Here is a 26,426-nt window from a genome sequence, read left to right as displayed (position 1 = left end):
CAGCCAACTAATTACTTTTGAAATGTAGTCACTGTCCATCATCGGTTGTATGAAATCAAAAGCAAAATACTGCAGATACTGGAAACCTGAAATAAAAACAGAAAATGCTGGAAATACTCAGCAAGTCAGGTAGCAGCTGTGGAGAAAGAAACAGAGTTAACGTTTCAGGTCGATGACCTTTCATCAGAACTGGAAGAAGTTAAAGATTTAACAGTTTTTAAGCAAGTACAGAGCCAGGCAAAGTTTGGGGGGGGTGGTTAGTGAGAGGAAAGGGAAGGGTGGAAAAATCAAAAGGGGAAGGTCTGTGATAGGGTGGAGGGCAGAAGTGATTAAATGATAAAAGGGATGATGGGGTGCAAGGCAAGGCGGATGGTAATGAGACAAGTAAAGAAACAGTCGTATGAGACACTTTGTCCATTCTTTTTCTTTATATAGAGACTCACATTGGCAAGCTCATAAACTTCCTGAGGATTGCCCTTCATTTTCCCAAAAATATATACAAGTAGTAAAATGAACAAGCAATAGTATGATAAGTCCTCTAACAGAACACCTACAGTTGGGTCCATAAGATGTATCATCTATTTTTGTCCAAAAGTGCAGTTTGCTACCAGTGGGTATTTGTGTTTTTATCAAAAAATATACTTGAACTTTTTAATTTAAAACGAAAATATAGTGAGTTAATTCCTTGTATGGGCGCTTTTTAACACACAGGTCAACATGTTCCCACAAATTTATATCTGCGCTATTTTAGTGTTCATTTTAAGCGGGCTAATGGTTGTGTTAAGCCGTAGCCAAAGTCAATAGGGTATTAGCTTGTATTAATAGGACTATTCAATATAAAACAAAGCACACTATTTATCCTTGTACAACACCTTAGTTACACCACATAGGAACATAGGAACAGGAGTGGGCCATTTAGCCCCTCGAGCCTGTTCCGCCATTCAATGTGATCATGGCTGATCTGTGATCTAACTCCATATACCGGCCTTCGCCCCATATCCCTTAATACCTTTGGTTAACAAAAATCTACCAATCTCAGATTTAAAATTAACAATTGAGCTAGCATCAACTGCCATTTGCGGAAGAGAGTTCCAAACTTCTACCACCCTTTGTGTGTAGAAATGTTTCCTAACTTCACTTCTGAAAGTCCTGGCTCTAAGGTTTAGAAAACTGCATCCAGTTTTGGTTCCCTCATATGGTGCGTGATCTATAAGCTATGGAAAATGTTCAGTGGAGAGCCACAAGAATGATTCACAGCTTAAACAACCTTGGTTACTCAGAAAGGCTTAAAAAGCTAGGTCTATTCACTTTAGAGACATGTAGACTGCGGGGTGATTTGATAGAGGTATATAAAATAGGACAAGATTGTGCTCTTATTGATAGATAATTTAAATTTGATCGGTTGGGGAATACTAGGAGTCATGCGAATAAGTTACACAATGGTAGGGTTAGGTCAGATGTTAGGCAGTTCTTCTTTTCCCAGAAGATAATAGACTTTTGTAACAAGTTGCCGGCTCGTGCAGTGAGTGCTGACTCCCTGCAAACCTTCAAAAGAGAGCTGGACCAGTTCTTGGCTGGGGCAGAGATCACATCTTATGAAAGGTAGGTGAAATACCAGGTAATATAAGCATGGTCAATGTGATCTGGATTAGTATTCGATTACCTGAGGGGGTCAAAGAGGGATTTTCCAGATTTTTTTTTCTCTAACTGGCCTTGGTTTTTATCTTTTTTTTTTGCCTCTCCCAGGAGTTCACATGACTGTTGGAGGGTAGGGGTGACTAATCATGAAGCTTCAGGCAGATTGACTGTGTAGGGTAGGCTCGATGGACCAGATGGGGATAGAAATTCATATGGGTCCATTTTTGGGCTGCGTAGGCAGCACACACCCCCAACTGGGAGGCCCGAGGCCAGACGGAAATCGGGCCTCCGGCCCCACTTTAGTCATTTAGGGGAGTTGCTGTCACATCTCCACAAATAGCTCACTCATTTCAGAAGATGAAATTCAGGCCACCTGCCCCCGCCTCCCCACATGTGTTGGTTGTTGAGAAAAGCTGCTGCTCCAATCCAGTCCTTTTCAATGACTTCTTCAAATTTCCATTGTTTTTTTAAAATATTATAAAAACCAAAATTTTGAACATCAGACAGGAGGGTGACATAATCTGCATCACAGACTATGTCATTATGTATTTATAGAGCACTACCACGACAGTAACCCTTCTTTAAAAAGGTAACCCTTATCAGCTTCTTCGCTCTGTTATTTATGCCTCTTTGTATAAGGGATCCTCATATTTATGCTAATCCAGAACCATCAATCATCCCATAAATATGTGTGGGCTCAATAGTTGATGCTTACTGGAATTTATATGAGCCCTATAGTTATACTGCCTTTATTATTTGGCATTACTGTAAAGAATACTGCAGTTTTTAATTGTATTTTTGAATGATAAACAATGCTTGTTAACCCTTTTCAGTCAAGAAATTTAAAACAAGTCCCTCCATATTATTATATTATAATATTATTGGAAACCATATGTTGAGACTTTAAATAAGGTAACTTTTGAAAAATAAATCTTATTAGCAGCAGCTGTTTTAATATTGACATCAATTATTTTGATGGGCTGTATCAGCAGCTTTATGCACATCTTGGTGTTCCAGGCACTGAGACAGATAAACAGTTAGCTGTGTGCCCCTATTACTGAAACCTGTTATTGGCAGTATTTTTAAACCACAACGCCACTCATGCTTTTTCTTCCACTCCTAACACAGACCCTCACTAGGCGGGAGCACAGGTTGGAGTTTGGGCTATAACTCTCGATAGGGATGATTCTGTGATCCTCAGTCCTATAACCTTTGTGTGAACTTTATTGAGACAAACCACAAAAATATGCACAAAGTGCGTAGATTTGGAAATAAGTTGGTAAATACATAGAAAATATTTGCCAGTGAACAGTATTCTCTTTTGCTAAAATCTGCCAATTGTAACTTGCACTGACTTGTGTTTATTATATGATGCTGCAGTGATATGGTTAGACTTCTCATCTAGGTCCTTGTTCAGGCCAGCAAGAAACCGTGGAGTGCGGTGTCATCATCTTGTTCAAGACGGTGAAAACTGAACACCTCTAGCATGTACTTTCTAGAAAAGGGATGGAGAGTGGAACTGCTGTTCGATACAGAGAATTAATTCAGGACGTAGACCGAGAAGCATTTGGGCAGTCCATTCAGGGCATTTAAAAAACCAGTGAAAGAGGAGACCATTTTATAGTCAGGCCCAGAATCAGAGACAGAAACCAGAAGTTCTCTCCAATCCACTATTCTTTGAAGCTTAAAATCACAATAGGTAAGAATAGTGAAACATTTTCTAGATTGAGTATTGCTTGTCTAGCAGATCACTGAAATGTTATGTCTCGCAGAACGGTAAGGTGAAGGTTTGGAGCCACATTTCCAGTTCCTGATTTCTGCCCAAAGATTGGGGGAGTTGCCAAAGGGATACTGTGGCCCTGATATTTATGGGGAGGTGGGGAAGATGTGGGTGAGGCCGAAAACAGCCGAAGATCCTGGCAAGGCCGACGACGCGAAGGTCCTGCCAAATTTAACAGCAGGACCTTGTTATCATCTTTTTCTTCCATTTCCTGCCCGGCAGCCGGCCAAATGGACAACCTGGCTGGCTGGTGTGCGGGAAAACCAGCGGCAGTAGACTGCAGCCAGGGACCCTTGGGAATGGTCCCCGGCATCTGGGAGGAGGGCAGGTCAGCCGCAATCGGGACTTGGAGAGAGAGGCCATCGGGGCTTGGGGGGGGGTGGGCAGGAGGTGTCGACGATCGTGGCAGGGGGAGTGTGAGGCCTTCATCGGCAGAGGGGAGGCCGAAGGCTTTCATTGAGGGGCTGGGGGCAGCATTCCTCCTCCTGGTGGACAAGGAGTGCTGTAAATGGCACTTACCTCGTGGAGCCGGCAGTTCTCGCCTCCTTTTCACTGCCAGGTTTCCCGACTTCTGGGAAACCCGCACAGCCACTGTAAAATTAAATCGAGCTCCCAATTGCACTGTGGGAGCCCGATTAAAATATGTTAATGAAATATCCCGCCTCTCCGCGAAGAGAGACTCGGACACACCGATATCCACTGCCGTAAAAATGGGAGCAGGCGCGTTTGCATTGGATTGGCGGCGCGTTCCAAGCATTTCACTTTTTAACCCCTCTGACCCGCTTCCGCCTGTCATGGTGGGTGGGGGGGATTAATATCGAGGCTTATATGTTTCTTCACAGAGAGGGATGATTGGGCCATGGCCTACCTTTGCGTACCTGATAGTGCTTTGGTCAAGAGACTTGGAAGAAAGTTGCCTGCCTGTCCTTTCAGCTGCGAAATGGTGCATGACGTAAAAAGACCTAAAGGGGAGAAGCAACTATAAAACTCAGAACTCTTGTTCCTGAGTTCTTTTAGCCCCCTTTCAGTGGTGGAACTTACATTGCTGGTCTCCATTTGCCTTCAGAAATACAACACAGTGTAACTTTAATATACTGATGCCTGCAACATTTGGACATGTATCTGAAGTGGATAGGATAACTATTTGCATCTGAGTAGTAGGTTGTGGGGAAGGGGTAATGCAAGTGCAGACATGCAAACCCTTGATAGTTCACAGTATCCTGACTCCGAATTGCGGAAGCATGAAAACTATCCTGGAACGAGGGTTACTTTGTGCCAGAATCATTTCGGAGCTTAGAATCTACAAAAATTCTATTGAAGTTACGAAAGGGATGGGGCTGAAATTGGACATGGGCGGGGGACGCAAAACAGGCAGAATCGCATTTGCCACTCGTTATACGACTCCCCCAATATTTGGATCTATTGAAGCCAGTGGAGCTGAAACTCGGGCAGTGCGCGGAATGGACGACCAGTGCCATACCACCGGTCTTGTATCTCCGCCCATGTCCAATTTCACCCCCGACCGTTAGTTTTTGTGTGGTGTCTGTTTGACTGTGTAAATGTAATATTAGCTTACTGCAAATTTGTTGCACTGTTCAAATTAGAGATTTGAAATTTTTAATACATATATACGTAGTTCCGTAGCATCTGCAGCACAGAAACAGGCCATTCGGCCCAACTGGTCTATGTCGGCATTTATGCCGTACATGATCCTCCTCCCGCCCCTCTTCATCTAACCCTATTAGCATATCCTTCTAATATATTTATTTACAGTTCTAGATCCCACACACTGATGAACTGTGACTATTTTTTAAAAGGTAAAATAATTTATCATTGAATTGTCAAGTCATCCACACACATTAGACGATAGTCACATCTTACCCATCAATGCGTGGGACTTGTTTATACAAGTGTTTATTCTTACAGTTTGGGTTTATTTAAACAACACATCAGAGTTTAAAAATAAAATCAGAACTTTATACAAAGATCTGGGAAAATAGTTAAAGGTTTGTAACTAACAGTATTCTAAGGGTCCACTCCACTGCAACTGTAGTGTTGATGCGGCATGGAATTGCAGCTTGAATCATGAGTCATGGCCGATCTGACATTGGAGCCAAGCAAAGCAAGATTCCTTGGAGGAAATAATCTCGCTCTGCTTTCCTAGGAAGGAACATAGGGCATAGGAACAGGAGGAGGCCATTCAGCCCTTAGAGCCTGTTCCGGAATTCAGTTAGATCATGGCTGATCTATATCATGACTCCATCTACCCACCTTGGTTCCATAACCCTTAATGCCCTTGCCTAACAAAAATCTATCAATTTCAGTTTTCAAATTTTCAATTGACCCCAGTCTCAACAGCTTTTTGGGGGACAGAGTTCCAGATTTCTACTGCACTTTGTATGAAGAAGTGCTTCCTGACATCACCCCTGAATGGCCTAGCTCTAATTTTAAGATCTCTTGTTCTGGCCTCCCCCATCAGAGGAAATAGTTTCTCTCTATCTACCCCATCAAATCCTTTAATCATGTTAAACACTTCAATTAGATCACCCCTTAATCTTCTATATTCAAGGGAATAGAAGCCTAGTCTATGAAACCTGTCCTCATAATTTAACCCCTTTTAGCCCCGGTATCATTCTGGTGAATTGGCACTGCACCCCCTCCAAGGCCATATATCCTTCCTGAGGTGCGGTGCCCAGAACTGAATGCAGTACTCTAAATAGGGTCTAACCAGAGCTCTATATAACTGTAACATAATTTCCACCCCTTTGTACTCCAGTCCCCTTGAGATTAAGGCCAACATTCCATTAGCCTTTTAAATTATTTTTTGTACCAGTCCACTAGCTTTTAGTGATTTTTGTACTTGGACCCCTAAGGCTTTCTGCTCCTCCACAGTTCCCAGCTTCTCAGCATTTAGAAAATACTCTGATCTATCTTTCTTAGGTCCAAAGTGGATGATACCTTCAGAGTCATCTTGGGCTTTGACACAATTTACAGCTCTGCATCTATTTGACACTATTTAGTACTCACTTTTCAGTGTGAGTGATGCTCCCTCTCCTTTACCCAGGCTATTGCTATTACACTTCTTGATTATTATTTTTATATATGAAGAAACTCTGCTTTAATGTTGAAATAATCATAATTTGCAAAATGTTTAAAAGACTGGAGTCACTTGATTATTTTTATGATGATTAATATGTTTATGATAAGTGACATTGTACTGTTGAAGAAGCTACATAAGTATAAGGTTCCCACTCTGGTGTCACACCATGATTGTTGTAAATGCATTCCAGTATATAAACAACTGTCTTCCTGTCACTTCTGTGCTTTCCAATATCCAAGAATAAATAACAAATTTTGCCGTTCTTAATCTAAAAAAATCATGTTATTTTATTTAATCTGTTGAATTGGCCACTTATTTTTGATGTTAAAAAGCAAAATATTTTTTGTTGATTTAAGAAATAAGCTTTTCCTTCCTTAGTCCTTTCGGCCCTCCCCCCTGTGTTACATAACGCAAACAGCCTCCAGTCATGTTGCTTTTGAGACATTTGCTCGACTTTACTTCCCTCCCTTCTCTTCCTGATCAGTATCTTGCTATGTGGGGAATCACTGGTATGAATCATGCTATGACACCTGGCTCACTTCTTTGTTGCTTATTGTTATGCTAGATTTTTAAATCGTGTTTGATCAGCTTTATTGATTATTATAATTGTGTACATTTTCTTTTGTGGATTTTGTGTTCATCAGGTGAGGAATGTTTGTACTGATAAAAGGAGCACATTCAGGTTTTGGGCACCCAGTATCAAACACTCCGAGATCAGACACAGCGTGACTCTAATGCAGTTAAAACTCCTTCCACTCTGTCCCAGCAATACTCCTCGATCTCATCCTCAAATGTGACATTTTTCATTTTCCCAATGTGGCCATCCTATGGCCTATCTGAGTAAGATTGTCAATTAGGGGCACTTTCATGGTCCGTCTCCATTAATGACTAGACTGAGACTGCCTAAAACTATTTCACTTGCGACTCTTACAAAAACAGTTGGAGGTGACTTTTAATGCCATTAATCTGGGCTGATTTTGAACCCCAATTCCATTAGGTCAGTGTAATCACATTTGATGTTGAGGCAATGCCTTATCCTGATGAGTATACAGGTATAAAATAATTTAGAATGTTAGAGTTAGTCTAATTGAGATTCATTTATCTTTCAGAGCTGAAAATGAATTATTTACAGAGGACTATCCAGGTACAGACGGAAGTGAGTACAGCTCAGGAGAAGAGTTGACATTTGCTGAAGAAGATAACGTCAGTTTTGCAGAGGCATTAGGGGTGAGTCATGAAGAACCTAAGAGCAGAATGGAAGGCAATGTAAGTACAACTAAGGTTGACACTGCACCAGTTAACATCTGTGCTACAGAGCTTGGCTCCCCGCTGGAAAAAGAAAACTTTCAGGCCTTTAATACAGATGTAGACATCTGTGGCGCAGAACTACAAACTGACACGACAGAAGACAACAAATCTGAGCCAAACATAGACACTGAGACAGCTGGACATGATATCTGTGGGACCGAGTTAGATCAGAAAAATTTATTTGAGGCTACGTTTAGTTGTACTGCGAATGTTGACATCTCTGGTACCGAATTGGAAGGTTTTGTAGCAGGGAAGGATACGGGCAATGAAACCAGTGAAGACACTAAGATTGATATTGAACTCCAGGGTGAACCTGGTGATGAGATCATAGAAGAAGCTGTACATCACTATGAAGCTGGAGTTAGTGGAACAGTGGAAGATAGTGAAGGTCAGGTGGATGAAAGTCAGAAGAACACAGAGGATATTAAAGAGGAATCTAAATTAATGGCTTATACAAAAGATAATGACAATCCACCCACAGAAGAAAATCTGGATGCAGAAGGAGACAGCAGTATGGTAGAGTAAACATTCAAACTCTTGATAATTAATTAGCAGAGAAAAATATTCTTTTGTAACACTAGGGTTATCTTTTAGAAGAACACAAAGAATTTGATAACTATAATTAGAATGTTATTTGTCCTGTTAGACTTTCATTGTAAGAGGGATTTTGTGAATTAACCCCCACAATTCTAAAAATCGTGAATAATGAAAAAGGGGATGCAGTTAATTACTTAAAACTATACAGTGCAGCTCTTCCGGTGCCTGGGTAAAGGTAGCTGATAACTAAACCGTACAAACTGCATAATCTCTGGATTGATTCGCAGTCCGTCCTTAGTTAGGTGCTCTCACACGGGGTAGAGGTGGAGTACAGCAATTGGACATAACGCCCCTGAGCTAGAGATGGGAAAACCAGCCAAGGTTCCTGCTCCTGATCGCTATCCATGTGTTGAAAAAGGCACATGCATGGAGATCAGATAGGGACAGCATTGAGCTTGGCTGTGATATTACCACCCTTCCCATACTAAAATAGCCTGCCAGCACTTAGTCTTTAGGCTCACACATGAAGAATGGCCCTTTGGGCAAGGTACCAGAGACCATCTGGCACCCATGCTCTTTACACTGAGCAGTTATGAACAATCTAACTAGCAAATATTTTGAGGCTTTACTCCATTTTCCAGAAAGATGGTTTTCTGAAGGTTGGTGGATAGATATACAGGTTTGCCCTTTTCCTAAATATAAAATGAAAATGTAATTTATTTTCAATATTCATCAAGCTTTAACTCATTCCTATTGATTCATGGCTATTTTTAAATAGTACAGTAATTTATTGTCAGTTTAATATTTAAGTCATTGTTGGCGGTCATATTTATAAGCGTTGGGGAGGAGTGATACACAGATGCTAAAAGGTGGAATGAATGTGGAGCAGCAAATGTGGGTCTTGTATAATCAGGGTTTCTTCAGTTGTAACCAAATCAAATTCAGTAGCTATAATTATCTAAACTGTCGAAACAACTCCCTCCATGTAGAACCAGAAAGTAAGTGGACCTTAGAGCAAGCCATGGTGCCTTTTGATTAGTACAGTGCAATTAAATGTTGATTACTGGGTAGAAAATATTCCACTTTGAAAGATCAATATTGGAGTTCACCAGCAACTTTTGAAGACTTTAGACACATTTATGGACTGTACTGAGCTTGAAAACCTAGCAAAGTGTCTTTATTTTTTGCTCTCCCACCACTCATTAATCAAATAAGCGTTGCAGAAAATAAGCTTCTGTTTTAAACAAGTTTAATCTTCTTTCCGGGCACATGTTTAATGAGATACTGGATTACAATGGTAGGTGATAATGGATGGTTGTGGAGAATTATTTGCATAAATATAGTCCCATGTTGGTTTGGAGCAAGCCATAAATGCATGTCTAAGTTGAAAACTGATAGACCTCCTAAATTTTTACAATTCAAACCTGTTCCTTATATATGCACACCTAGTCCTTCCTTGTTTCTCATTTTGTGAAAACTGGCTGGTGTTATGTGATTGTGAAATGACTACATTGGTGATGGGGCCATTGGTACTCCATCAGCTGGGCATGTGATGTTTGACCTGTGAGATCAGAGGGCTCAAATTGCAGTAAAATTACTTTGCACATTTTAACACAATATGCAGATTGGCAGGATATTAAGATGCTACACATCTTTGTGTTATATTGCACAGTTTACACTGTTCTCCACTTTTGCCCCTATAGTTTTGCTTTACACTTCTAATCTCCATAACATCTAACATTTTTCACAGCTGTCTCCTTCCCTTTGCAGTCACTCACTGTAATTCTATGCTGGTTTTATTTTGTGAATCGAAAAAAAGAAAAAAAGTACTGTCGATATGTTATACAAAATAATGGATGTTGTAGGATGAACTACAGACGGGGCCTCTACTTGTTTCATAAGGGGCGCGGAGCTTGATGCGCTGGGAGTGCATGTTTGGAAATAGGGTACAGCCGACATCCCCCCAACACCAAGCTTTGTGCTAGGATCACTGAAGATGAAAACTGACCTAAAGTTCGGTGAACGACCCACTCCCAACTAGTGCACATGTGTATTCAATACAACACTTGTCGGAAATATAGGGAAACAAAGTATTCCTTACATCTGCCTTGTGCCATCCTGTACAAGTTGGAAACCTGAGGTGAACTGTTTGTTCTTTAGACTCCAGCACCGCACCTAGTACCAAACACACTCTGTAGTAGTGAGAGACTTTTCAATTTGTCCCTTAATGGTGCAGAATGAGACGTATGTCCTTTAATAGAATTACTTTGATTCCTTCATTGTATGCATCCTCCACATATCATTTGTGTTGGCTGGGCTGAGTCCAGCTGTCTGTGGAAGCTGCTTTGGGTTCGAAGAATGAAGAGCACCCCACCAGGTAGGTAATCTCGCTATTCTTTGTAAAATTTTAGTCTTTCACTTTGAGACAAATTCTTTGAACAATCAGTTTAGTAACAAAGCACCATAAGTAATTTTCTTTAAAAATCCTAAGAATTAAATATTGAGTATAGTAAATATTTCAGATTTACAATAAAATGAATGACTGACTATGCTTCAAATCTTTATTTTGACCTTTTTATAAGAGTTTTCCAGATAAATCTAATGTGAAGTGTTGAGATACAATCTGATTCCCCTTATTTATTCAATTTTCGAGTGCATTTGAAAATGTTGCCATTAAACAGGGAAAGAAGCAATGAGGACAGATTGCTTTTTCACATTAGTTGCTATACAATAGCTACCTTGATCAGGTCATCCCATTGTGTTTAAGAGCCTCTCACACAGGAATCTTTCTTCCAGTCTGGTTAATTAGATGTATTTATACCGTCTGTTATTTTTTGGATATTTCTGTTTTTCATTAGTATTGGCTGGGCCAAGACTTGCATTAACCCAGGCAGATACTCTTATGGTTGTCTTAGTTTCGGTTAATGCTAGCACCAAAATTGCACTTCTGCAAAGATTACTGTGGCTCCTTCCCTATGACTTCACACTTAGAGGTTCTGTTTGTGTTGTGCCCTGATAGTGCACAATTTCCAGAACTGCGAATCCTGTTCCAAGTCAACCAGGACTCCAAACACTTGTATAATTGGTTGAAAGGAAATTCTTTCCAATAAAATAGCATCCTTAGGTCCTATTCAAGAACTCTTAAGTTTGAGTTCCTCGAAGAAAGACATTGTGAGCACCATGTCAGAAAGAAAAGAGAGTTCACATCTGAACTGGCGAAGCCATGTTTTCTGCCAATGTACAGCATTGGTGACCCCAGGGCTCTCACAGCCTGCCCCAGCTCTGGTCGAGACTGTTGTTTCACAGTGGAGCAAAGGTTAAAGTGACTAAAGCAACAAGCCTTTCACTGATGCACAACTGGTGTAAGTCTCAGTGCTGGCATTGTTAAAGGCAAAATCAACTTAGTCTCCTCACTGCTTCCTCCAATCAAGAAGTTAGAAGCGTGGTTCAGAATGAGGCCTTTAAATGGACAAAAATGGCATGATGCTAGACTTTTGAAGTAACTCTGCCACATATATTTTTCCCTCTTTTGAAAATAAAATATTTAACTATATGTGGAGTTTGAACTATATACAAAGAATGACGAGGACTGATACTGTCATAGGCGATTGAATATTTCATCAACTAGAATAGCTGGGTTTGAAGTTTCCAGAGTATTTAGTTATCATGACCTATATGATTGAAAAGTGTTTATGCAGAGTTTTTTGCTGAACTCAAAAAAAAAGATTTAAAACTATTTATGTTAAACTTATGCCATGTTTTGCTGATTTTAGTTTTGTTTTAAATTATTTGCTGGCTTATTGAAATGTGATTATTTTACTGAGTTTGATGCTGAGTGTGTAATAAAGCAGTTTATATATTGATTAAAAACTGAATGATGGTGATGGTGGCTTTCAGTGATTATCTTTTCCCTCTATGTTTGTTTCCTTGTTGTGTCTCCACTGTTAGACGCACCTATTTGCTGTAAATATGAAATCAATTTTGTCTTAATTGAGCCCTAATTTTATATGTAAGGAGCGTCATAATTCCAGCTGTGAAAAAAAACAAATTCAAAACTTCACAAGATGCAATTGAGTTCGATGAGTTGTGCAAAGTGACACTATAAACAAAACTTAACATAGCTGAGACAGGACACCATGTGGAGTGATGAGCCATCTAAACACTCCGTTTCATGCAATGAAAGTATGTGTAAAATTCAAATGCATATTGCATCAAGCTCTCCCAGATGGCTCAGTTGGGGAGTACACTGTCCACTTATGGAATGGAGCTCTATGGACAAGGCAGCTCTCAGGTTGATTCGCAGTGTGTGCCAAGGTTGATGACCTCAGTGGGACGAGCAGTAAGGGCACTACTTTTGGCTCAGTGCCGTGGGCTGCGGAGAGAAAATAAGCCATCGTTCCCACTGCTGATCGCTATCGAGTGAGCGTCATTGGATAGCAAACAGTAGCAAGATCCCTATCTCATTTTTAAACAACTATCTATATTTATCCCATTTTTTTAAAAGGGAGTTACATAGTTGCTTTAAAAACAGGAATATTAAAGATTATAGGGAGTGAGCAGGAGACTGGCTTGTGGAGAAAAATTCAGCCCAGCCTGAAAAATTTGGGCTTGTCAAATTTTTACTGAGGCAAACATATTTGCCCTGCCAACAACAAATATGGCTACTCATGGTTTTTGGTATTTTACTATTACACTGCAACACTATGAACTACTGAATAGCTTGCAGTCAGCCATTGTCCAGGCACTTGCACAGAGATTGGCTGCTTAGGTAAGGCATCTGAAGGATTGCTCGTGCCTGTTGAACTGTACCAAGTCAATGCCTTCAGGAGAGAAGGACAAAAAATAGATTTATTAGAGTACGTTACATTAATGATAATTCTTCCTTGTTCGTTCACCACTAATTGTGGCTTGGGATGTCAGAGAGGAGGTGGGTAGCAGAAAATAAGCTGAAAAAGAAAGTTTTGTACCACCCAGAAAAAAAGCAAGAATCTTTAAAATCTCAGCAACTGCAGTTGTGATGGAATGAGTAGAACAGCCAAAGTTATTCCTATATTTAAAAAGGGAGATAGAACAAGTTCAGGGAACTGTAGACCTGTTAGCTTTACGTTGGTGGTAGGAAAGATAGTGGAACCTTTACTCAAAGATGTAATAGAAAAACATTTAGAAAACAAAAATATAATAAAGAGTAGTCAGCATGGATTTCAAAAGGGAAAGTCATGCTTGACCAACCTTATTGAATTCTTTGAAGAAGTAACAGGAAGAGTAAACAAGGGTAATGTAGTAGATGTAATACATTTGGATTTTCAAAAGACCTTCAACAAGGTACTGCATTGCAGACTCATGACTAAAGTCAGAGCATGTAGAGTCAGGGGACAGGTAGCAGAATGGATAGCAAGTTGGCTACAAAACAGAAAACAGAGTAGGGGTTAAGGGTAACTACTCAGACTGGGAAAAGGTGGGAAGTGGTGTTCCACAGGGATGGGTGCTGGGACAACTATTGTTCACAATCCAATGATTTGGACTCGGGAATCAGAAGTATAATTTCAATTTGTAGACAACAACAAATTGGGGGATGTAGTTAATACAAAGGAAGAATGCGTCAAAAATCAAGAAGCCATTAATAAACTTGCAGAATGAGCGTGTAATTGACAAATGAATTTCAATATAGGTAAGTGTGAGGTGGTGCATTTTGGTAGGGAAAATAAGGAGGCCACATACTGCTTGGATAATAAGAGTCTAAATGGGATAGAGGAGCAAAGGGATCTAGGGGAACAGATACATAAATCACTAAAAGTAGTGATGCAGGTTAATAAGGCCATAAAAAAGGCAAACCAAACACTGGGGTTCATTTCTAGAGGGACCGAATTGAAAAGCAGAAAAGTTACGTTAAATTTGTACAGAACATTGGTTAGACCATACTTGGAATAGTGTGCACAGTTCTGGTCTCCATATTATAAAAAGGATATAGAGACATTGGAGAAGATGCAAAAAAGATTCACAAGGATGATACCAGAACTGAGAGGATATACTTATCAGGAAAGGCCGAACAGGCTAGGGCTCTTTTCTCTAGAAAAGAGAATGCTCAGGGGTGACCTGATCGAGGTCTTTAAGATAATGAAAGGATTTGATAGGGTAGAAGTAGAGAAAATGTTTCCACTTGTGGGGGAGTCCAAAACTAGAGGTCATAAATATAAGATAGTCACTAATAATTCCAATAGGGAATTCAGGAGAAACTTCTATATCCAAAGAGTAGTAAGAATGTGGAACTTGCTACGACAAGGAGTACTTGAGGCAAATAGCATAGATGCATTTAAGGGGAAGCTAGATCAACACACGAGGGAGAAGGGTATGCTGATAGAGTTAGATGAAGTTTGGAGGGAGGACGCTCGTGTGGAGTATAAACGTCGACATAGACCAATGGGGCCAAATGGCCTGTTTCTGTGCTGTAGACCTGATGTAACTCGATTTAACAGTGTTAAAGTTATTCTAAATTTCACTGTTGGTTGTGTTCTAAACAGAAACAAGTGCAGCCTGTAGTCTTGGATTTGCTCTTACCATTCTTCTCTGAATTGGCACCCCATCCACCACCCTAAACATTCAGTCCCTTCACCATCGGCGCACTGTGGCTGCAGTGTGTACCATCCACAGGATGCACTGCAGCAACTCGCCAAGGCTTCTTCGACAGCACCTCCCAAACCCACGACCTCTACCACCTAGAAGGACAAGAGCAGCAGGTACATGGGAACAACACCACCTGCACGTTCCCCTCCAACTCACACACCATCCCGACTTGGAAATATATCGCCGTTCCTTCATCATCGCTGGGTCAAAATCCTGGAACTCCCTACCTAACAGCACTGTGGGAGAACCTTCACCACATGGACTGCAGCGGTTCAAGAAGGCGGCTCACCACCACCTTCTCAAGGGCAATTAGGGATGGGCAATAAATGCTGGCCTCGCCAGCGACGCCCATATCCCATGAACGAATAAAAAAAATTCTCTCCAACAGATCAATGTAATTCAAAAAGTTAGATGTTTAAAATTTCAATGTTCAAACTGTGGTCTCACCATTTAGTTATTTAGAATTAAATAACTTGTTTTCCCTTATAATCTAGCGCCCTTGGGGTGCATCCTTTATCTGATTTCCTTGTTGTGGCTCATTTTAAATTGGGTTAGAGAATCAAGGCTCCTATCTCCAAGACATCCATGGACTCCCACTGAGGATGAGAAGAATTTAGCATCCTTCCTGAATCATATGCCAAGGAGCCACAGTGCACATTACATGACTGATTTGAACCCTGAATAAGACTATGGGGGTAATTTTAACCCCCAAGAACGGGTGGGTTGGGGGTGAATGTGGGAGGTTAAAATAACAGCTTTCTGGAGTGGGACCACATCCCGGTTCCCACTTCTGGGTTTGACCCAGGTATTTGGACGCGTGCGCACAGCATGCACCAGGAAGTCCCACCCCCACTTACAGACGGTGGCGCTATTTAAAAGGGCAATGTACCTCATTGAAATAGTTGAGGTACTATTCTTTGTGTATTGCAAAATTTAAATGAGTTTAACCTTATCTGTTTGAGTTTCCCATCGCTTCCGATTCACATCAGGTGAAAGGCGGGAAGAGCAGATCCATGAGTTGAGTGCCTTTATTGCACTGCTTGTGGACCCGGAGAACCAGGAGTGCTTCATCCAGGCCCAACAAGCTCACCTAGCGCGACATGACCCCCATGATCAGCCGACCACTCCCTCCCCCCACCCCGATACTGGATCCCCTCAACCTCCGACGCTGGATTCCCCCCCCCCCACCGGTCACGACGTTGATCCCTGATGCTGGCTCACCCCTCTCTCCAACCGTGATCCCCGATGCTGGCTGACCCCCACTATCCCCGATGCTGGCTGACCCCCACGATCCCCGATGCTGGCTGGACACCCCTCCCCTACCCGATCCGGATGGTGGCTGATTACCCCCCCCCCCCGATCATCAATGCTGGCTGGACTCCCCACCCCGATCCCGATGCTGGCTGATCCACCCCACCCCCGATGCTGGCAGGAGCCCCTCTGATTTTTTCCAGGGTCCACGATCTCTCCCTCCCGCCTCCCTCTCTGATTCACGGCTCCTTTGCCTCCCGACAAGCAGCCAACCCATCAATCTGGCTGCCTGGCACGTGGGCAACCCAGAAGCATAAATACTTACCTTCAATTGAGTTGCAATTGCAGATTGCGACACACTCATTTGGCTTCTGGATTCCCTACGCGAATACCTAGGGATGGGCTAGGTTCCTAGCTCCAAGTTAAAATCATGCCCTTTAGGTGACTTGAGAGAAGCATAGAGAATTATGCTCCCACCGATAACCAGTGGCGCCCACGAATTCTTGACCTCGATATTCCTGTTTGCATCACCTGGGTTATGGTGATTTTCTAAGCACTGCAGAGAGGAAAAAGGGTGGAGATACGTTATGTTGAGTATCGGCCCTCTTTGCCCTAGTCCAGGATTTGTGGGGTTTTTGAACCGGCTGAACCTGGGCTTGCGCCAGCATTAGGTGCAGACCCAGTGTTATAATGGGAATGAAGCAAGAGAAGGTGTCCTTAACCCTCCGACCTCAATTTCCTCAACAACAATTTGCATTTGTACAGCACTTTTAATGTAGAAAAAAACCGCAAGGCACTTCACAGAGGCATAATCAGCGGTGTCCCCGAAAGCTCGCAGTAAGCCTTGCACCGAGAACCTCCCCTTCAGACAACATACTGAGGGGGCCCGACAGCAAGGAGAAGAAGACCATTACGATAAGTTTGGACTTTTCTGTACAAGTTCCTATGGATCTTTGGGCCTTCTGGCTGCTGTTGACTATTACGGGAGGCAGTCAGAAAGTGGAGACTTTGGGCAGCTTCAATCCGCTGATTGAAGCTGCCTGAAGTCTCCGTGAGCTGCTCACAGTGTTAACAATTATGTGTAAGAAAATACACCAAGTTCCACATGTCCCAGTTTGTCAGTTTCGCAGCAATCAGAAAGTGGAGACTTCAGGCAGCTTTGGGAGTTATTTCGTGGCATTGGTCTTACCGTTCACCGCGTATAGCGGGAAAATTGCATCAGCACAAACGTGCCTGCTATATGCGGTGGGGACTGTACAATAAGTTACTATTTGAAGTGCAGTAACTATGATGTAGGCAAACACTGCAGCTATTCTGCAGCAGCAACATTCCACAAACAGCAGTGAGATCGATGACCAGGTCACCTGTTTTTATTTTCTACATTACTAATTGATGAATATTGACCAGGGCACCAGCCATTTTCCTCCTGTTGTTAAAATCATACTATGGGATCTTTAAAGTCCCCTGAACAGGCAGACACAACCTTAGTTTAACATCTCATCCGAAGGTTAGCACTTGCAACAATGCAGCACTCCCTCAGTATTGCATTGGGTTGTCAGCCTGGATTGCATGCACAAGTTCTTGTGTGGGGCTTGAACCCTCTACCTTCAACCAATTGAGCCAAGCTGCAGTAATGTACAATGTTTATTGCATAGCCTATGTTGCATTTACCTCCCTTCAGCTTGCTATGTCACCTTGAAAGAGAGAGTAAGCTGAATGTCCCACTTTCCAAAGAGTTATCTGGGACACTCGCATGTAACAGAATTATGAAGACTGTAATTGTATCATAGTACAGAGTAAATATAATATAATATTTTGTTTAAAAAATGTGTTGTACCATTATTTTTTTTTGATGGCAATATTTCTAGTATGGTTTATGCTTATCAATCAGTGTCAGTGAATACACGGAGCTTGCTTTATTCAGATTCTTACATAAACAGCCAACAGCTCATTATCTCCAGACCTGCCTTAGGTGCTTTCGAAAGGAAACAGCCAAAAATAACATCATTAGTGAACGCTCAACGCTACTCACACAAGGCAGAGGCAGACACTTTCACAGGGTTAATAGTAGCATAAAGTACAGAAACTGTAGTAAGTCTCTCTAGTATAATGCAGCTGAAATTAGTGCCGAGTCTACCTGAGCAGCAGGTGGAAAGGCAACCTCTAATTTTCCCCACTGAAAATAACAGTGCCTCTAGCCTAGTTACAGAACAAAATTTCAATGTACATCAATAATGTTTCCATTGCTAGTAATTAAAGTGCACTGGAGGGGGTTGGGGGGAAGGAGGAGAGTTGGAAAATTCAGTCCGTATAAACAAACACCTACATATAATTTCAAAGATCATTTTAGGTCATATTAAAGCTCCAGTTTGCTGTGGCATGGAATGGTGGTGCATAGATTATGGCCACAGCTCTGTGTGATGAAATACCAATCTCAGTAGCACTGTCATGCAATCAAAGGAGTTTACAACACAAAGAAGATCATATGGTCCATTATGTCTTCGCTAGCTCTTTGCTACAGCAATCCAAAATTAACCCCACTGCATTGCTCTCTCCCCATAGCCCTGAATCTATTTCAAATATTTATACAATTTTCCCTTAAAAGATGCCATGATATCTGCCTCAATCGCTCCCTGTGGCAAAGCATTTCATACTCCAACAACTCTCTGTGTAAAGAAATTTCTAATAAAAGCGTAGAGAATTGGAGGTAACCTTGTGGCATAGGTTAGTAATTGTTTGGGAAGTAGGAGACAGAGAGTAGGGATAAAGGGAATGTACTCTGATTGGCAGGATGTGACAAGTGGTGTTCCCCAAGGATTTGTACTGGGGCCTCAGCTTTTTGCCATATTTATTAATGACTCGGATGAAGGAATAGGGAGTTGTTTATCCAATTTTGCAAATGACATTAAGTTAGGAGACATAGTAAGTTGTGTAGATGGGAACAGGAAGTTACAAAGGGACATAGACAGACTAAGTGAGTGGGCAAAAAGTGGCAGATGGAGTTCAATGTGGGGAAGTGTGAGGTCATCTATGTTCGATCCAAGAAAGACAAATTGGAATATTTTCTTAATGGTGAGAGACTAGAAGCTGTGGAGGAGCAGTAATTTAGATGTCCACGTACACAAATCACTGAAAGTTAGTGCACAGGTACAAAATGCAATCAAAATGGCTAATGGAATGTTGGCCTTTTACTCAATGCTTTGGAATACAATAGTGAGGATGTGATGCTTCAGTTGTACAAAGCCTTGGTCAGAGCCGCCTGGAGTACTACATTCATTGGTCATTGCCTGACACTTGTGTGGCGCGAATGTTATTTGCCACTTATCAGCCCAAGCCTGGATGTTGTTCCAGCTCTTGCTGCGTGTGGGCTCGGACTGCTTCATTATCTGAGTAATTGCAAATGGATCTGAACACTGTGCAATCATGAGCGAACAGCCCCAATTCTGATCTTATGATGGAGGTAAGTTCATTGATGAAGCAGCTGAAGATGTTTGGACTTAGGACACTGCCCTGAGGAACTCCTGTGATGTCCTGGAGCTGAGATGATTGGCCTCCAACAACCACAACCAATGAGTAACCCGAGGTCCTCCCCTTGTGCATTTCCCAGTAGCTAGTTCAGAAGTTGCATTGACACATTTATGTGGCTGGTGTATGGCGCAGAGTGCAGAAGCCATATATAGAGAAAATGCACAATATTGTAAAATTAAGAGTAATTTTAGGGTTAAAACCCAGGACGGTCTTCATCTGATGGTCTTCATTTTAAAAATCAGAATTGCCCTTTCCTGTAGATGGTATCGAATCCATCCAGCCTTATATGTGTTGAAACATTCCGTTTGACAGCATAGCTGTGATTGAATCGGTATCTATTTAGTGATTTTGACTTTCATGCAGTCTGTTGAGTCAGCGAGGCACTGTGTATTTGGATGACCTACAACAATTGGGTCAGTGAGCAATTCCATGTTCAGAGGGAACTCAGTAGAACACCATTGCACAAACTATTACCATTTTTCGTTACCAACTTTATTAGTGGTTGCCCTGCAGGAACTAATCAAGGTATGTACCATTGGGGATAGGAGTCTCTGATATGACAATCACTGATGGAATGAAAATTGTTCCAGTTTCCCAGGAATTTAAACCATCCTTTTGATGATCTCTTCTCTGTGCATTGATCTCTCCTGCTAAATCCTGATGGCATAGGGTAGAACCAGATACACAGAATCCTCAGGAGTGTGAATGTGGTGAGCTAATATTAGCTGGGCTGCCATGTTCCAGTTTTTGAAATTATTTTCTGCATGAACACTAAATCCAGTTTGAACAGAGGTAACTGAACCATTTGCACATTGTCTTTCCATGGGGAGAAAGGAATAGAAGGATATGCTGATGGATATGTTGACAGATGTTAGATGTAATAAGGTGGGAGGAGGCTCAGGTGGAGCATAAACACCGGCATGGACCAGTTGGACCGAATAGCCTGTTTCTGTGCTGTAAATTCCATGTAATTTCTTTTTGTAGTAGCATTTACTGTTTGAGGAGATTTGACTGAAGAGGAAAAGACTAGAAGAAGACTGTCTCCAGCAGTATAGAATAAGAATAAGTTATCTTCAGAATAGCATGTAAGGAGATTTAGATTAACCAATAATGGCGATAACACAGGCCAGGCAAGGCTAGCTCCAGATTTTGGAGAGTAACTGATTGATTTTTACTAACCTGCTCATGTCTGTGAAAGTCACTGCAGTTATAAATCTTTAAGCTGAGCAGGCTTATCAGACAGTCATTATAGTCGTATTGCTCAAAGCACTATCGGGTAGAAATTGGTATGCATTGTGCCCATTTTTCAAACATAAAACGGGCTCAATGCATACCAATTTAGCAGCTGGACGGCCTGCGCCCAATCTGTACAGGTGTTGGTCCCATAGCTATTTCGCGGGGACCATTTTTTAGCCATCCCGGGCAGATGTCCAAAACAGGCATTAGGTTCCTTAAATAATGAGGTGCCTAGAACCTGTTGAAAGACACCCTTGGAGAAATTAGTTACCTACCAGCGGGCCAAGCATTGAGACTGGACAGGTAAGTTTTTTCATTTTTTTTTAAAGAAGCTCTTTCCGTGGAACTAGGAGGAGCAGGGGTGCTCCCTCCAACACCACAGACCTGGCGATTGTACCCCCTCCCGCCCCCACCGTTGCCCCATCCATTCCCCCCCTCCCAGAACTTACCTGAGGGCCAGCTGCTGGCGGCCCGAAGTTCATTTTTCTCGCGGAGCGGGAGTCCATGGAGGATCAGTTTTTCATTCAGTACATGAGGTTCCACGAAATGAAAACATCTGTTACATTTGGAGGTTTGCCCTATAAAGATATCCTCTAGGTCAGGCAAGCGTGACCCAAACCACTTTGTGTGCTAAAAGCGTCAGCATTTATTTCCTCGTGGTACAATTCTGAATTCTACGGTGCACTTGTATCTTTTACCCGAGGTACAATGCTAAGGGGCATGTGGAGGGTTGTCACAAATAACTGCCAGTCTGTTGCATGTTGTGATGGCAACTCAGGGCTGTACTACACATACACGTTCAAGTGTCCAATGTTTGCTCAATTGTGATGAATTTAGTGATCTTCCAGTTACAAGCATCACCTCAATATGGTGTATATAACCTTCTAGAGCAAATTCACACAGGGAGACTGTCTGACCCTTCAAATTCGCCCAATTTATTGCAGATGATAGGGTAATAATTCATTTTTGTGCCTGATTGAGTGAAGTTTCTAGTATTGCAACTCACCCTACAGAATGATAAGCATTGTCCTAATGAGTTGTTCCTTTACACCTCTGTCTGCCACTCTGGGACCTTGTGTGCGTCATGGAAGGTTATATCCCTCTGTTCATTCAGTTCCCTGAGCAGCTCATTGAGAACTACAACTGCTTCCAGTCACTGGTGGATTTGAATTTGTCCCATAACAACACCCGATTAACAATCCTTAAATTAAAAAAAGGTCTACTGTAAATTCTGTTGGAGCAATGTAGCCTTTTCACACTTCAAGGACCTTGTGATACATCTCCACTACCACAGCTATCTTATCAATTATGTTATCATAATCATTTATTTTTTCTCTTCTCCAACCTTCCTTCAGGCACTGATTCTTGCTGAGGTATTGCTCCATGCCTGCTGGGCTTGCTCCGGCATCATGTTTCAAGCGGCCTCTGGGCTCCCCAGCCTCTGCCAACAAGTCTGGCTGGAGTCTGGCTGGAGAATGGCTGTAGCAGGCCTCTGAGGCCTGTCCACCATTGTGCTGCAGGCAGTCACAGTGTTGCCAGTGTAAATTCGGAAGATAATTTTCCATTTTTTTCTATTTGGTGCCAAAGTCTATGAAATCGATTGCTCAGCAATTAATTCCACAGACTTCTGGACCATTTAGCAGGCGTTCCTTGTGTGCTATTTTGCTATAACACAACTATGGTGAATGATGTATTTTCGTCATTTGCATATTATTCCAATATGTCCACGTCCCCACACTTCCAGCAGGAAATCTGAGAAGTGACAGGGTGAGCGGGGAGGGGAGGGGAGGGGCTGATAAATTGGCTTCTGTTGCACTTCCCGTGCTTGGATGATTGAATTACAGGAGCCAGTATAACTCAAACTTCTCTCGTCCCTCCACCGCCTCTGTGTTGTCAGACTGCTTATCCAACATCCAGTCCTGGATGAGCCGCCAACTAAATATTGGGTAGACTGAAGTCATCGTCTACGGCCCCCGACTCAAACTCCTTTACCTCGTCACCGATTCCATCCCCCTCCCTGGCCACTGTCTCAGGCTGAACCAGACTTTCTGCGGGGGGAAGGGGAACAGCAAGAAGTTGTGGTCTCGGTGGTTACCAACGGCATAGAAAAGAAAAGGGATGAGGTCCTGTGGTCAGTGTTTCAGGAGCCAGGGAGGAAGTTAAAAAGCGGGCCCTCGAAGGTAGTAATCTCTGGATTACTCCCGGTGCTACGCGCCAGTGAGTACAGAAATAGGAAGATAAGGCAGGTTAATGCGTGGCTAGAGACATGGTGCAGGAGGGAGGGCTTCAGATTCTTGGGGCATTGGGACCAGTTCTGGAGCAGAAGGGACCTGTTCCAGATGGATGGGTTGCACCTCAACAGAGCTGGGACCAATGTCCTCGCGGGGATGTTCACCAGTGCTATGGGGGAGGGTTTAAACTAAATTGGCAGGGGGATGGGCACCAGGATGTAGCATTAGAAAGGAAAAACAGGGTGCTCAAAGGATTGGGAGAGATAGATAGCACTAGAGTAAGAAATAGTACAGTATTAGGTGGGATTAGACTAAGAGAATACAAAAAGGTCTAAGATAGGATGAGTGCGTGTTTGTAAAGGCACAAAGCGATAAATAAGGTTGATGAGCGGCAGGCGCAAATAACCACATGGGAATATGATGTAGTGACGATAACGGAGACCTGACTCAAAAAAGGGCAGGATTGGGTGCTAATTATTCCTGGATACAAGGTGTTCAGGAAAGATAGGGAAGGAAAAATAGGAGGGGGTTGGCAGTATTAATTAAGGAGAATATTGTAGTGCTGGAAAGAGAGAATGTCCTTGAGGGGTCAAGGACAAAATCTATTTGGTTAGAATTAAGAAACAATAGAGGTGCCATTACACTACTGGTGTATTCTATAGGCCACCAATTAGTGGGAAGGATATAGTGGAGAAAATTTGCTGGGAAATTACAGAAGTGCAAGAACTATAGAGTAGTGTTGGAAGCAGATTCAATCGTGGCTTTCAAAAAGGAATTGGATAAATACTTGAAGGAGAAAAAATTTACATGACTACAGGGAAAGAATGGGGGAATAGGACTAACTAGATCGCTCTTACAAAAAACCGGCACAGGCTCGATGGGCCGAATGGCCTGCTTCTGTGCTGTAACCATTCTATGATTCTATGAATAGAATGACTCATTTGACATAAATAGAAGGAAAAAGAAAAATCTTCCAGAGTGAGCTGCCTCTGGAGGCAGGACAGGCGCCTCACCTCTATTATTAAAATGAGGCCCATGGCACAATTTCGGGCGAGCCTCAGGCCTTTGGCTTCTGGAACAAGCTTGCAGCACCTCACCTGTTTTGGGCCGGCCCAAGCTAATTTCTCCACCTATGTGTGAGTTGCTTTTATTGACTAACAGACTTTGTAGGACCTCCCTGGTTGATCTTGGGATTGCATATTGGCTCCAACCCAACTGGGCACCTCCTCCATCTCGGTACTTTACCTCTGGCAGTTTTTCATTGAACTTTTAATTAATTGTAATGAAGTATCACATTGGGAGCTGAGAAATGAAAATTATATCTCTATATAAAAGCACAATTATTTCTCTCTGGTTTTTAATTCCCTTTGCCATAAATTAAATTACACGGTTTTAGTCTGTCTGCGAACACTACTTTGCCACCTGTCTGCCGCAACTACCCGCTAGTCTTGGTATATTTAAGAAGCTAGAGATCCCGGTTTGTAGGGGGAGGGAGACAGAATCGTGGTGCTGAACCCGGATCTGCCAACTTTCTCAGTTTCATGGGTCCAACCCCCAATTATATCAAAGTTGAGCCTTTCGGGTGCGACTGGGGACATTCCCCGGCTTCCCTGGGGATTTCACCCAGCTCACCCCCGATAGGCCCAGCGGATCCACTGCAGGTGTTTGGTTCTATTCCGGGCCTCCTTAGGGCTCCAAGAATTAAGAGAACTAAGATAATCGATCCTGGGCTATGGGTGCCCCCTTTTGGAGTGGTAGAAACCCCTCTGAATTCTGCCTATTCAGTGGGTGGCCTCTATTACATGCAAATGCCCACCCTGAAAATACAAATAATCCTATTGGCGGTATTTCTGACACTCAATGCTGGTCAAAGTGACGACCGGAAGTCCTGCTCTGCCATATTTCCACCCTTTCCAGCGACATTGTGGGATGGGCAATGACTTCTTCCCTTTTGCCGTGTGATCCTGGAGAACTCACTCTCCTTTGATGTTCTTTTTCTGATACACTATTTTACCAATTTTCTCCCTGCCCTTTCTCTTCTGAAATCATTATTTGAAACCTTCCACAAGCAGACCATTATTAATGTATAAAAGTAAAAGGTGAGTGTTGATAGGCTACTTCACCATGGGGGTCATTACAACTGAACCTAATCCTGTTTTCACCATACATGAATACTTCCAGCCAGTGAGAGTGCTACTACGAGCCAAGCTGGGAGTTTAGAATCTTATCTAAATGTTTATTAAATTCCATCTGTTTTTGTGCACATCTCCCCCACCCCAATGAGGTGGGATACGATTTATCATCAAAACAAAGACTGTATCCTGTTGACTCTTTAAAATGAAGAAAGCAAAACAAACAGAAATGAAGATCAATTCTGCCCAGAAACCACTTTCTTCAGACGTTGATAACTTTGCTCTGTGCTTCAAGAGTTCCTTACTTCAATAAGTCTGATGTGTTATTTGGCTTTGCTCTAGAGTTAATGACCTGACATTTTAGCTTGTGTTAACACACCTGAAATTGTGATCCCACATGAAGCCCTCGAACGTTCCTATGTAACTATCATGCAGGTTTCATCTCTTCTCAGCCTGTAGGCCTCTGAGCTCCTGATTGCCGAGTGACACTGGTTGAGTTCGACATTTGATGTCAGTAGCCCAGATTGCAGTGTTACTGCCTCAGAGAGGCTTGCAGATGCAACCTTCACACCACTAAGGTCCTGAATTCAGCTGCAGTGATGTTGAGATGTGCTTTCCCATGGCAGAGGGTAAAGACGGAGAGAAAATCCTTTCGGTCTGCCTTATTCTTGCATCTAGCTTGCTCACAGAACCTGAGGTTGCCTGCCTTGTCTTTGGTGGCTTGGGGACAGGAACGGATGGCAGTGCAGGATGAAAGCAAATGAAACCAATCAGTGCCATTTACTCACTGAGGCTAGTTCTTTAAACAGAAACCACAAGGTAAAGTTTACCTCCTTTTAAGGGTCTCAACTTTTCTCAGGTTTCTCTTATACCTGGATTCCCATAAAGCCTTGATCACTTTTTTTGTCACACTCTTCCTGTGTTTTAGGTTGAAATTGTGCTGTGCAGTATTAAAAAATATATTCACACATTTGTATTGAATTTCTCTGTCTGTTGATATTGCACAGCAAAATTTCAACCCCTTTGTCTTTTCAGTGCCACACAAAGGTGCCGTCCTTTGGGTG

The 26,426-nt window shown here is 42.3% G+C and overlaps 1 protein-coding gene across 3 annotated transcripts in view; it reads left to right on the top strand.

Moving 5' to 3' along the window:
* Positions 1-26,426, top strand: part of LOC137301515 (calcium-binding tyrosine phosphorylation-regulated protein-like) — a 163,230-nt gene that overhangs the window by 29,832 nt on the left and 106,972 nt on the right. Inside the window, exons 7-8 of one of the 3 annotated variants that reach the window (XM_067971044.1) lie at positions 7,628-8,342; positions 14,882-14,965. In XM_067971044.1, the coding sequence (XP_067827145.1) occupies positions 7,628-8,342; positions 14,882-14,956 (790 nt within the window). In that variant the 3' untranslated portion in view covers positions 14,957-14,965. Of the gene's footprint in view, positions 1-7,627; positions 8,343-14,881; positions 14,966-26,426 lie in introns of those variants that run through there. The other 2 variants (XM_067971043.1, XM_067971045.1) reach the window with 2 other exon arrangements.

Source organism: Heptranchias perlo, chromosome 33, assembly GCF_035084215.1.
Source record: "Heptranchias perlo isolate sHepPer1 chromosome 33, sHepPer1.hap1, whole genome shotgun sequence".
NCBI lineage: Eukaryota > Metazoa > Chordata > Chondrichthyes > Hexanchiformes > Hexanchidae > Heptranchias > Heptranchias perlo.
This window is presented reverse-complemented; position numbering and strand designations above follow the sequence as displayed.